The sequence below is a fragment of the Phacochoerus africanus genome, chromosome 10, assembly GCF_016906955.1.
Source record: "Phacochoerus africanus isolate WHEZ1 chromosome 10, ROS_Pafr_v1, whole genome shotgun sequence".
In the NCBI taxonomy this organism is placed as follows: domain Eukaryota; kingdom Metazoa; phylum Chordata; class Mammalia; order Artiodactyla; family Suidae; genus Phacochoerus; species Phacochoerus africanus.
Window position 1 is genome coordinate 43,458,310 of NC_062553.1, and position 14,189 is coordinate 43,472,498.

At 39.5% G+C, this 14,189-nt stretch overlaps 1 protein-coding gene across 1 annotated transcript in view; it reads right to left on the reverse strand.

Moving 5' to 3' along the window:
• Window positions 1-14,189, reverse strand: part of CPE (carboxypeptidase E) — a 125,111-nt gene that overhangs the window by 17,147 nt on the left and 93,775 nt on the right. The window contains exons 4-5 of the mRNA XM_047799024.1: window positions 2,536-2,653; window positions 1,287-1,469 (exon numbers count right to left, since the gene is read on the reverse strand). Of these exons, the coding sequence (XP_047654980.1) occupies window positions 1,287-1,469; window positions 2,536-2,653 (301 nt within the window). The remainder of the gene's footprint in view (window positions 1-1,286; window positions 1,470-2,535; window positions 2,654-14,189) is intronic.

The following is a 14,189-nucleotide window of genomic DNA, read 5'->3' on the forward strand; positions in this document are numbered from 1 at the left end:
AATTGCCAAGATATGGAAGCAACTTAAGTGTCCATCAAGAGTACAACCTTTAAAAATTGTGAATCACTATTTTGTACACCTATAGCATATAATATTGTACATCACACCTAAACCTCAATTTTTTAAAAAACAGAATAAACACATAGCAGAAAGAAAAAAATCAGGAAGAATATTTTTCTCAGGGCATAGTTAAACAACAACAACAAACCAAAGCATATTAAACACACCAAAAATTATAATTAGCCACTGCTGCTAGTCCTAACTAGTTCTCCTTTTACTTCCAGGTGGGCCACAGAAAATTGTACTTAGGCAGTGGGAAAAAAAAGCAGTATCTTTACAGGTCACTCCTCATCCTTGGTAGAGGCAATGTGACACAACTATGAGTGATTCATGTACCAGAAAAATGAGAGCCCTGTAAAGTCCCTACTGGAACCAGGAGCCAGGAGAGCTGGCTCCGTGTGCAGAGATGCTTCCTCCAGCTGTGGTGATGTAGGCGTTTTCCTTTTCAGACCCCATAAAAGGTGAAGAGGTTCCAGATCTAATAATAGCACTTACTGCATTAGAGAATACAAAATAAATATTTCACATCAAGTGGAATTTATTAAATAAAAACAAAAGTAGGTGGACCAAAATATGCTAAAGGCCAAAGCCAGCCCGCTAAAATATACATTCACTGATAGTCAAAGCATGACTAACATATAATCAGAATGCTGTCTATTCCCTAAGGTCAGAATTTGAAAGGTAGGACAATTAATAATATTCTATTTATTTATTTAGTCTTTTTTTTTTTTTTAAAGGCCCACCACAGCATATGGAAGTTCCCAAGTTATGGGTCTAATTGGAGCTGTAGCTGTAGCTGCTGGGCTACATCACAGCCACAGCAAGACCAGATCCCAGCTGAGTCTGCCACCTACACCATAGCTCAGGGCAATGCCAGATCCTTAACTGAGAGAGACCAGGGATCAAACCAGTATGTACCCTCATGGATACTAGTAGGGTTGGTCACCGCTGAACCACCACAGGAACTCTGGACAATATTCAATTTGTATTTTCCCAATGGATGTCTTCAGTTCAGTTCCTGCATCTCAATTAGCATCAGGATTTTTAAGAATTAACAAAAAAAAAAATCATACATAGCAATCAATCATGCAGAAAGCTGGCTCATTTTAATGGATGAGCTATAGGTTCAGACCGTTTCTTAATGACTGAGAACTGAAGTTTCTCTAAATACAAAGACCAATTATAATGAAGCCACTAGTCTGGCAAAGAACCAACCGGAAACTCACCGCCGGGCACGCTGTACCACGCAGCGCCGTTGGTGGTTCCCTCCACGAAGCTGCTGTCATCATCGTTCTTGCGGCAGGGAGGCCGATCTGGGTCTGACATGGGCGGGTTGAAGGACGAGTATGCCCGGGCCAAGCTTTGGAAGATATCGTCGTCTGGGCAGGAGCTGTATTCATGAGCACTCCCTGGAAAATAAACCCTCAAGATTAAGAAATTGACACAGACCGAGAGGCACTGCATGCTTTCTGAAGAGTGGTCTAGCATTGGTCGCTTGCTGATGTATTTTTTTAGCTGTGTCACTATAAGAAAGGAATGAAGGATTAAGTACTGGACAGTTACGCTTAGGTTTTAGGTTATATAGCGTCCACTCCTGAAACCACAAAGTAGAAATTGGGTGGAATGCACATTCTACTTATGAATTGAAAACTTCACCAGAAAAGGTGACAACCTCAAGGTAAATTGGACCTGGGAAGAGTAAACAGATTTCCATTGTTAAAATTTTTAATTTAAAAAATGTACCTGTACCGGGAGTTTCTGTTGTGACTCAGTGGTAATGAACCCTAGTGAATCCAACTAGTATCCATGAGGATGTGGGTTAGATCCCTGGCCCCGCTCAGTGGGTTAAGGATCTAGCATTAATTTGAGCTGTGGTGTAGGTTGCATTTGCAGCTCAGATCTGGTGTGGTTGTGACTGTGGCTTAGGTGGGCAGCTGCAGCTGTGATTCAGCCCCTGGCCTGGGAATTTTCATATGCTCCAGGTGCAGTGGTAAAAAGAAAAAAAAAAGTCTTTTTCTAACAGATATATATGCCAATGCCACATGAAATAAGGGATGTCACATAAAATAGGGGATGTTCCTGTACAAGAGGTATATTTCTACAGGCAAAAATCACTTAATGACCAGTCCCTTAAAAGTCTATTATAGAAATCATCCAATAAGCCCTCCTAAAGTAATTGCAAACCATGAACATTAAGGGGAGCTCCCATTGTAGCTCAGCAGAAACAAATCGGACTAGTATCCATGAGGATGTGGGTTTGATCCCTGGCTTCCCTCAGTGGGTTAAGGATCCAGCATTGCCATGAGTTGTGATGTAGGTCACAGACCTGGCTGGGATCTGGCATTGCTATGGCTGTGGTGTAGGTCGGCAGCTGTAGCTCTGATTACACCCCTAGCCTGGGAACTTCTATATGCCATGCCACGGGTGAAGCTCTAAAAAAAGAGAGAGAGAGAGAGAAGCAGGGAGAACACCTACCACTCCGAGTCTCATCATAAGGGTAATTGGCTACCAGGTCTCCTCCATGGAGGTTAGCCGAGAGCACAAAAGGAATATCCATAATCCAATGAATGACAGCCTTGGTCTCAGGAGCAAGCTGTATTAAAGAAGAGATTAAAAGGATTATAAATGTGGCAGCCATTGGTGGGATCATTTGACAGAAAAGACATAAAAAAGGTAAAAAATAAATCACCAACAACCGAAAGCTAGTCTTATGCCAAGCACTTTGTGGTGGTTGTCAAAGGAAAAAAAAAAAAAAAAAGGAGTAGCATTCCCTTTCTCAAACTCATAATAAAAACCACGTTGGTAGTGTTTACATTTCCTTAAAAGTTCTACTGTTATGAGCTGCCAGCTTTTCTTTCCTTGCAACTTGAAAATCAGCATACAAATCACTTGCAGATTTGGGGACATCTCCATCTGGTTTTTGTTAATAATAACTAAGAGAAAAAAACAAGGAGGAAAAAAATAGTTGAGCCACAGAACAGGGTTCTTTCTTTATGGTGGTTCATCTCTAGATACATGGTAGATTTTATTTTCAATTTTTGCTTACTATTTTTCTAATGTCCTTCAACTATTTCAAACATTTTTTTCTATTAAAAAATTAAATTGGGAGTTCCCTTCGTGGCTCATCTGTTAAGAAACCCAACCAGGATCCATGAGAATGCGGGTTCAATCCTTGACCTCGATCAGCGGGTTAAGGATCTTGGTGTTGCCATGAGCTGTGCTGTAGGTTACAGACGAGGCTCGGATCCTGCTGTAGCTGTGGTGTAGGCCAGAGGCTAGAGCTCTGATTCGACCCCTAGCCTGGAAATCTCCATGTGCCTCGGATGTGGCGCTAAAATAGCAAAAAAAATTAAATTAAATTAAATTGAGTCTTTTCAGATTTCACTGTTAAGTAGTTTTCTTTGGGATGATCATCTACTTGTGATGGAACATGATGGACGATAATGTGAGAAAAAGAATGTATGTATATATGTATATGTATGTATACTGGGTCACTTTGCTATATAGCAGAAATTGACAGAACATTGTAAATCAATTATAATAGAAAAAATAAAAATCTTTAAAAAAATTTTAGGAGTTCCCTTTGTGGCTCAGCAGTTAACAATCCTGACTAGGATCCATGAGGATGCAGATTCGATCCCTGGCCTCACTCAGTGGGTTAAAGATCCAGTGTTGCTGTGAGCTGTGGTGTAGGTCGAATATGTGGCTTGGATCTGGTGTTGCTGTGGCCATGGCGTAGGCCAGCAGCTATAGCTCCAATTCGACCCCTAGCCTGGGAATTTCCATATGCCATCAGTGCAGCCCTAAAAAGCAAAATAAATAAATAAAACCCAAAACTCTAAAAAAATTTTTTTAGTAATAAAAAATTAATTAAAATTAAAATAATAAAAGAAATTTTAAAATAAATTAAAACAAAGGCGAAAGTTTCAGGTATTCATGTTGTCTTTTGAATGATTCATAGCCCCCATACCTTGGAAGCAAAAGAAAGAAGGAAAGAAATTTATACCAAAAAATGAATCTGAGCCAATAGCTTGATACTTGTATGTGCTAAGTTTTTAATAGCAACTAGTAAGACTCTTATTAAATTCCAGAGTTCCCGTTGTGGCTCAGCGGAAACAAATCTGACTAGGAACCATGAGGTTGCAGGTTCCATCCCTGGTCTTGCTCAGTGGGATAAAGATCTGGCATTGCCATGAGCCGTAGTGTAGGTCACAGATGCAGCTCAGATCCCGTATTGCTGTGGCTGTGGTGTAGGATGGCAGCTGTAGCTCCAATTAGACCCCTAGCCTGGGAACTTCCACATGCCACTAGTGCGACCACCCCAAAAATAAGACAAGCTCCCAAGTTTTAAACCTCTTTGATTTAAAAAAAAAAAAAAATCTTTTACTGAAAATGTTATTCATATTGTTCTTTGGGACAGAAATACTAAGAGCATCAGTAGGTATTGATGGTGATAATCAGATCTTGTATGTCTCTGTTCAGTTTATGAATATTTCTCACATACACTATTTTATTGAGCGCCACAACATCCCCATTGGCATAAGAAAAGATATCCATCCCCGTTTCTCAGAGGAGACTCTGAATATTGGGAGTGTTAATGACATGTTAACACTCAGAACTTTAAGATTCAAATCCGGTCTATGAAACTATAAATCCCATGTTATTTTCAGTATGTCAGCTTTAATGTAGCAAAACTATCCTTTTTGGGGGGAATTCCCTTAGCAGGTTAAGGATCTGGTGTTGTCACTGCTATGGCATGGATCTGATCCCTGGCCCTGGAACTTTGGCATGCCACTGGCACAGCCAAAAAACAAAAAACAAAAACTGTCCTATTTTTTCATGTAGGCTACTCTTAATTATGAAAAAGTGGGGTTAATAGATGCAAACTATCGCATTTGGAGTGGATAAGCAATAAGATCCTGCTGTATAGCACAGGGAACTACAATAGTAACTTGTGATGGAACATTATGGAGGATAAGGTAAGAAAAAGATTGTATATACATGTATAAACGGGTCGCTTTGCAGTACAGCAGAAACTGACAGAACAATGTAAATCAACTATAATGGAAAAAATAAAAACAAAAAAATTTAAAAAATAAAAAAGTGATTTAGAATAGGGTGTTATTTTGTTATTTGTTTGATTTATCTTATTCTCACTATAAAAATTGTTCATTGTAGAAATGTAGAAGAGAGACACATAAAGGAAATTAACATTACCCATAACTTTACCATCTAAAGATATGCACTGCTAACATTTTCATAAATCTTTCTTAGTCTTCTTCCAATGCACTTACAAAGTTTTTTAATGTGATCATTTACATACCATTTTGTACACCACCTCGTTTGCTTGACAACAGATAACACTTTTTCAAGTCACTGAATAGCCTTCTAATTTTTGTTTTAGGACTTCCCATTGTGGCTCAGAAGAAGTGAATCCAACTAGTATCCATGAGGATTCGGGTTCGATCCCTGGCCTTGCTGAGTGGGTCAGGAATCCAGCGTTGCTGTGAATATGGTGGAGGTCACAGACGCGGCTTGGATCCCACACTGCTGTGGCTGTGGCATAGGCCAGCAGCTGTAGCTCTGATTTAACCCCTAGCCTGGGAACCTCCATATACCGTGGGTGTGCCCTGAAAAGCTAAATAAATAAATCAATCATTGTTTTAATGGCTGAGTAGTAGCTCATGTATGGATACTACTTATTTTTAAACACAAACAAAATAACAGCTAATACTTTCTGTGTGACACACTGAATTTTCACAACCACCCACAAGCTGTATGTACCCCCATTTTACAGATAAGTAAACTGGGACATAGGGAAGTCTGGGAACACATGAGGCCCCCAGTTGGGAGTGGAGGGGCAGGACTCCAGCCCAGCAGTCTGGCTTAAGCCACCACACCAGCATCAGGAATCTCTAGTTGGTGGGAGGGGAGGGGGAAATGGGAAGATGATGGTCAAAGGGTACAAACTTTCAATTACATAATGAATTAGCTCTGAGGATCTACTGTACTCCCAGATGACTTAATAATACTAAATTATTATTATATGTGTACTTAAATTTGCTGAGAGAATAGATTACAAGTATCCTCACCACAAGGAAAAAAAAAAAGTAATTGTGAGGTGATGGGTTTGTTAATTAGCTTGATTGTGGTGACCACTGAACAGCATATATGTATATCAAATCACCACACTGCACATCTTAATTCTATATAATTTTTATTTGTCAATTATACCTCAATAAAGGTGGAGTGGGGGAATCACCAATTGCTGGATATTGATTTATTATGAAAAAACAATGCTGTGAACAAACTTGGAGCTACTCTTTGCCCAGATCCATATTTTTTAAAGGGAAATTTCCCTAGAAATGAAATGAACTGACCAAAAACTAAGCATATTTCTTAATTTAAAAAAATGTATTCCAGGGAGTTCCCATTGTGGCTCAGCGGTTAACAAATCTGACTAGGAACCACGAGGTTGCAGGTTCGATCGCTGGCCTCACTCACTGGGTTAAGGATCTGACATTGCCATGAGCTGTGGTGTAGCTCGCAGACAAGGCTTGGATCCTGCATTGCTGTGGCTCTAGCATAGGCTGGTGGCTACAGCTCCGATTAGACCCCTAGCCTGGGAACCTCCATATGCTGCGGTTGCAGCCCTAGAAAAGCCAAAAAAAAAAAAAAAAGTATTCCAGATTGCCTTCCTGTAAGATACAGCAACATACTGAGCAACAGTATATTAAACTTGTCATTTCTAATCATTCTTATCAACATAGCATATGTGTTTTTTAAGTCTGTCACTTTAATACATAATAGAATAAATATATAATACATAATAATAAATAGAATTTTTTAAATTTTCATTTTTTGGAGTTCCCATCACGGTACAGTGGTTAACGAATCCGACTGGGAACCATGAGGTTGTGGGTTCGATCCCTGCCCTTGCTCAGTGGGTTGAGGATCCGGTGTTGTCTTGAGCTATGGGCGTATGTTGCAGACGCGGCTCAGATCCCGCGTTGCTGTGGCTCTGGTGTAGGCCAATGGCTACAGCTCCGATTAGAACCCTAGCCTGGGAACCTCCATATGCCATGGGAGCAGCCCTAGAAATGGCAAAAAGACAAAAAAAAAAATTCATTTTTTTGATTAGTAAAACTGGAGCCATTTTTATATGTTTAGTGACCATTTACGTTTATTCTTTTTTTTTATTTTATGGCTGTACACAAAGCATATGGAAGTACCTAGGCCAGGGATTGAATCTCAGCCACAGCTGTGGCAACACCCGGTACTTTAATCCATTGTGCCAGGCTGGGGATTAAACCTGCACCTCCACAGTAACTGGAGCCACTGCAGTCAGATTCTTAAACCACTGCACCACAGTGGGAATTCCCATTTATGTTTATTCTTTGGTGACATATTTATATATGGTTTAACTATTTTTCTACTGAAATTAGTTTATTAATTTGCAAGAGTTGTTCAACCCTCTACTACATCTTATGTTTTCCCAAGTTTGTTATTTGCCTTTCAAATTTAAGAACAATAATAATTAAAATACAAAACATTAAGATATTTATATTGTCAAATCTACTGCTTTTCTTCTTTTGCTTTTCTATTTCACCCATTTATTCAATAACTATTAAATGGTCACCAGTTATATAGATAAGGGGGATTTATTTACCAAAGGGATAAAAGGAAATGCTATATTTACCAATTTTACTAGGTTTATACTTTTTATATTGAAATCAAAACATATCTAGATTTTCTTTTGATCTATGCTGATATTTGTGAGATAGATTTGTCTCAGTCCCATTTGTTGAATAACCTATTCTTCCCACAATAATCTGAAACATTCCCTTTGTTATGTATTAAATTCTTATACACATTTATATTTGCTTCTAAAGTTTAAATTAAATCAAATCCAACTTAAATTTTGGTTTAAATCAACCTTAAACTAATATAGGATAACTTAAACAAAAAAAATCTAATGTATGTGCTTTTTGGCAATGAATTTATGTTTTATTAGGCTTATTTCCAAAAAAATAGCATTAACATCATATGATACAGGTTTGGCACACATTTCTTCTATAACATTCTGTTCAAAAGTTTTTCTTTTACTGCTGAATTTTCTTTCAGTCCTCTTGCTTGTGCATCCACCCATTCCCCCTATTTATTCAAACCCAATGATTGGTACTGACAGATATTTCACTGAGTTCAGAAGAAAGATCTCTATGGTTTGGAGAAGCACTGAGGACTTCAGGAAGGAGGTTGCACATCACAATGTCTCCGGGGGGAAAATAAGGTAAATTTGGATAGAGAAGCAAGCAAATGTTCCGTGGAGTGAAAGGTAGGTTTGAGTGTGAGCTCAGGAGGCAAAGCCATCCTGCAGCAGACTGTATTCTAGTATTTATTATTGACCTGAAAGAGTTCAAAATGACATGTTTCCATATATTTACATGTTAATTTATGAATAAACATAATTTTGAAGGATACATACCAAAATGTGAATGGTGGTCATTTAAGAATGTAGGGTTATGGGGGAGTTCCCACTGCAGCACAATGGGTAAATGATCTGGCTTGTCTCTGTGGTGTTGTTGGTTCGATTCCGGGGCTGGTGCAGTGGGTCAAGGATCCAGAGTTTCTGCAACTTGGATTAGATCCCTGGCCTAGGAACTTGCATATGGTACAGGTGTGGTCAAAAACAGTAAAAAAGGGGGGGGGGGCATAATGGGTTATTTTTCTTCTTATCTATATTTGATTTGTCTTTTTGCTTATATAAATTTTTTTTTTTTTTTTTTTTGCTTTTTAGGGCCACATCCACGGCATGTGGAGGTTCCCAGGCTAGGGGTCGAATCAGAGCTACAGCCACTGGCCTACACCACAGACACAGCAATGCCAGATCTGAGCTAAGTCTGCCACCTACACCACAGCTCACAGCAACGCGGATCCTTAACCCACCGAACAAGGCCAGGGATTGAACCCACAACCTCATTGTTCCCAGTCGGATCCGTTTCCACTGCACCACAACGGGAACTCCTAAATATTACTTTTTAATAAAAAAAGTTTTTAAAGAACTTCTAAACTGTTTTTTGAAACAAATTTACAGATACAGTCCTGAATATGTGGCTATTAGTTTAGCCTATTGTTAGTTACTATACATACACTATTGCTAATATTCATATCACCAGATATTCAAAACCAAGCAATCAAACTCCACAACTTGATAAGTTAAATTCAGTTTCTCTTTGACTACTAATAGCTGACTAAATGCTAAAAGCTCCCGATTACTGTAATCACATATTAACTAATCCAGAGAGAAAGCTCTGGCAAACCCTTAATATGGAACCCTTAATCAAATCCAGAGTCAGCTATGACCTCTTAATTAAAACTTCCACTTAAAGACTGTAAATATAGCTCAAATGTTATGCTCCATAACTAGATGGCTTTGGCTCTTAAAATATATTAGAGCTTATTAATTCCATTTTCTTCACAATTCTAGCCATTAAAGACAAGTATAAATTTAATAAAATTATTTGACTTATTTTAATCACAATTCAAGCCAAGATTCATGTATTCAGCCTAGATAATGGTGGAGGGGAACAGGCTGAAGTGCTAGAGAGTAGAGGAGAAACGACTTGGCAGGAAGAACTCCGAGGAGCAGCAGAGAGCTTGTATTCAAAAAGGTGCAGAAGAGAAGGGAGAGCATTCTGGAGGACGTGATAAAAATGTAGGTTCTGGAGTTCCCGTTTTGGCTCAGGGGTAAGAATTCAACATAGTGTCCATGAGGATGTGAGTTTGGTCCCTGGCCTTACTTAGTGGGTTAAGGATCCAGTATTGCTACAAGCTGGGGCATAGGTTGCAGATATTGCCATGGCTGTGTTGCTATGGCTGTGTTGCCATGGCTGTGTTGCCCTGGCTGTGTTGCCATGGCTGTGGCATAGGCCAACAGCTGCAGCTCCAATTTGACCTTAGCCCAGGAACTTCCATGTGCCACAAGAGTGGTCATAAAAAGAGAAAAAAAAAATGTAGATTCCTTTCTGTCACTCTTTCCCATAGCATACACACCCAAGACTTCCTGATTCAGCATTCATGGGAATCTACTTTTTTTTTTTTTTGTCTTTTTGTCTTTTGAGGGCCTCACACGGAGCATATGGAGGTTCCCAGGCTAGGGGTCTAATCAGAGCTGTCACCGCCATCCTACACCACAGCCACAGCAACGTCAAATACGAGCCACGTCCTCGACCTACACCACAGCTCACAGCAACGCTGGCAACCCACTGAGCAAGGCCAGGGGTCGAACCCGCAACCTCATGGTTCCTAGTTGGATTTGTTTCCACTGCACCAGGACAGGAACTCCCAGGAATATACATTTTTTAATGAGTATAGTTGATGTACAATATTATATAAGTTTCAGGTGTATAACACAGTGACCCACAACTTTTAAAGTTTTAAAGTTTTAATTTATAGTTATTACAAAATACTGGCTATGCCCCTGTGCTATACAATATATCCTTGTAGCTTTCTTATTTCATACATAATATTTTTGTACCTCAATCTCCCACACCTATCTTCCCCCTTCCCCCTTCCCTCTCCCCACTGTTAATCACTTGTTTGTTCTCTATATCTGTGAGTCTGCTTCTTTTTTATCATATTCACTGGTTTTTATCTTTTAGATTTCACACACGTGGTATCATATAGCATTTGTCTATCTTTGACTTAATTTGCTTAGCATAATACCCTCCAAATCCGTCCAAGTTGTTGCAAATGGCAAAATTTCATTTTTTTATGGCTGAGTAGTATTATATTGTGTACATACCATATCTTCCTTATCCGTTAATGAACATTTAGGTTGCTTTCCTATCTTGACTATTATAAATAAGGAATCTTCCTTTTTTAACCTCGATTCCTACAACCCTAGAAATTTTAAAACCTCTCTAAGGATACAGAGGACAGACTGGTGGTTGCCAGAGGCAGGAGGTTGGACACAGGTGAAATGGGTGGAGGGGGTCAAAAGTACAAACTTTCAGTTATAAATAAATAGGTCCTAGGTATGTATATACAGCATAGGGATTATAATTAGTAATACTGTGTTGTATATTTGAAAGTTGCTAAGAGAGATCTTAAAAGTTCTCACCACAAGGAAAAAAATGTGTAACTATGTGTAGTGATGGATGTTAACTAGACTTATTATGGTGATCATTTCGTAAGACATTATAAGTATCAAATCATAATGTTATATGCCAAGTATATCTTAATAAAAATAAATATATACAAACAGACCTACATATATACAGACCATTTTAAGGCTAAGAAGGGCAAGTGAGAAAGAAGGGATATGAAATAGCATTAATGAAATGCCTACTATGTATCTTGCTCTGGGCTAGGTCCAAACCCTGTCTCAATCTAATTGACAAAGAAAGAAAATGGAGATGAACCAGACACAGGCAATATTGCCCCATGATTTACTAAAGATTCAGTACAATGGAAAAAAATCTTCCTTCTGTTCCAGAAAAGAGACTAAAATTTAACTTGTATATATTTCTCTTTATTTTACCTTTATCCAGAAAAGGTACTGGCACTGAGATTTTTTTCAGTAAAAGCTCTAGTTTTTTTTAAAATAACATGAGCAAACATGTTTTTCAAAAGCATTCTTAAGCTAGATGTATGAAAACATCTAATACAAACACATATTATGCAAATATTACACAGGTTCCGTTAGGGAAGAGGAAGGTTAGTGCTGGTGGAAAATTATGGCACTTGCACCAAGGTAGCTAATCTAATATCCTGTCAACGTGAGTTTATTTCATGATTCTTCTATGATATTTTTTTTAGGGCCACACCCGCTACATATGGAGGTTCCCAGGCTGGGGGTCTAATCGGAACTGTAGCTGCCGGCCTGCGCCAGAGCCACAGCAACACCAGATCCAAGCCTCGTCTGCCACCTACACCACAGCTCACTGCAACGCCGGATCTTTAACCCACTGAGAGAAGCCAGGGATCGAACCCGCAACTTCATGGTTCCTAGTCAGATTCATTTCTGCTGCACCACAACGGGAACTCCCAATTCTTCTATGATAGTTAAGAATTCTTTTTCTCATTCTTCCTATTTAACAGACATCATGGGCTAGTAAATGTAAGCAGTGGGGAAAGTTTGTGGGCTAATATCCACACTGGGCTTCCAAAATAGTTTTTGCTTCTGTCTTCCACTTCATAGCTCATTCCACAAGACTACCCTCTTCTCTCCTCTGGTTATCCCAGCCCTATGCTTTTCCAGCTCTCCTTTCTCCCAGGAAAGATTGTTTGGGGCTGAGAAACTGCAAATCTATGAGTCAGAAGCAGGAACATTTAGGTCACTCACTTATCAGCTTCTGCAAACTCCTCAGGCCCTGGCAGCCCTTTTCGCAGACCAGTCCCCACTCATATATTTAGGATTAGATGAACCCTAAATATATGCAGGAGAATCCCTCTTTCCTGGATCAACAACCCAGTGTCCCAACCACGTGCTGACTGCATGTCTGGTTTTTAGATGTTGTGATCTGCTTACCAGGCTGCATTGCACTCATTCATAATAGGCTTTCAGCCTACTATATGTCAGAGTCAAACAGGAATTCTAATTCCTGTAATCAAGGAACTGAAATCTAGGAGTTCCTGCCATGGTTCAGTGGGTTAAGAATCCAACTGCAGTAGCTTGGGTCATTGCTGCAGTGAGAGTTCCATCAGTAGGTTAAAGGATCCAGCATCACTGCAGCTGTTGCGTTAGGTCACAGCTGTGGCTCAGTGCATCACTGGCCCGAGAAGGTCCATATGCTGTGGGTGTGGCCATAAAATTTAAAAAAAAAAAAAAAAAAAAGGAACTGAAATCTAGAATCAAAAAACAGGTATATAAATAAATTATAACATATATAAAGCTCTATGCAACTCAAAGCACCAGACTGGAAGTATATATAAATAACATAAAGGCAGGCTTAACAGGATCTTTTTGGAGGTACAGAGGAAGACTTTGCAGGGGAGGTGACATGGAAGGAACAAGAAGAGCACTGTGGACAGCTAGAACAACAACACATATGAAGACAAAATTATTAGAAAGTGGTACACTCAGGGAGTATATGGAATATCAAAGCCAGGTTAAGGAGTGGGTGAGCTGGCAAGCTGCCAGGGGCCAAGGGAAACTTGAATAGCCCTGGAACTATTAATAAAAGGAGGACACTGTCCTTTCCCAGTTCTCACTTAGGAAAGATACTAGAAGAAGTTGACAAGCCAGAGCAGAATTGCCTGGAAAGACACAAGAGGCGCTGGGGGCTGCTGACCACAGTCCTCACTGTTCCTCCGCGGTGGGCTTGCCTCCCCTCCATGTAACTGGAAACAGTGATCAAATGGTATTGGCCTGAAGGCACCAAATGTTTAGTTGGTATGTCAGTGTGTCCATCTGACCCTGTGGCCCATAACAGAGCACCGAGAAACTAGGCTGACACGCTAGTAACAATTCTAGGTCCTGACCTCCAGCACTTCTAGGTACTAACTCATTCAATCTTCATAACCACGCTATGGGGAGGATACTATAATCATCTCCATATTTCAGATGAAGAAGCAGAAACACAGAGTGGTTAAATAACTTTCCCAAACTCACACATCAAGAACAGAACCAGGGTTTGACCCAAGGAGGCTGGCTTTAGAGTCTCCACCCTAAACCATCACCCAATTCTGACATTTTTTATATATAATGATTTTAATTTTTTTCCATTATAGCTGATTTAGTGTTCTATCAATTTTCTATTATACAGAAATGATGACCCAGTTACACATACATGTATACATTCTTTTTTCTCATATTATCAAATATATGGCACAAATGAACCTTTCCACAGAAAAGAAAATCATGGACTTGGAGAATAGACTTGTGGTTGCCAAGGGGGAGGGGGAGGGAGTGGTGTGGTTGGGGAGCTTGGGGTTAACAGATACAATTGCCTTTGGAATGGATTAGCAATGAGATCCTGCTGTGTAGCACTGGGAACTATGTCTAGTCGCTTATGATGGAGCATGGTAATGTGAGAAAAAAGAATGGATACAATTCTGACATTTTGAGTTTTCACTTTATCTTCTGGGCAGTTGGGAGCTGGCGAAGTTAGGTTTTTAAGCAATAG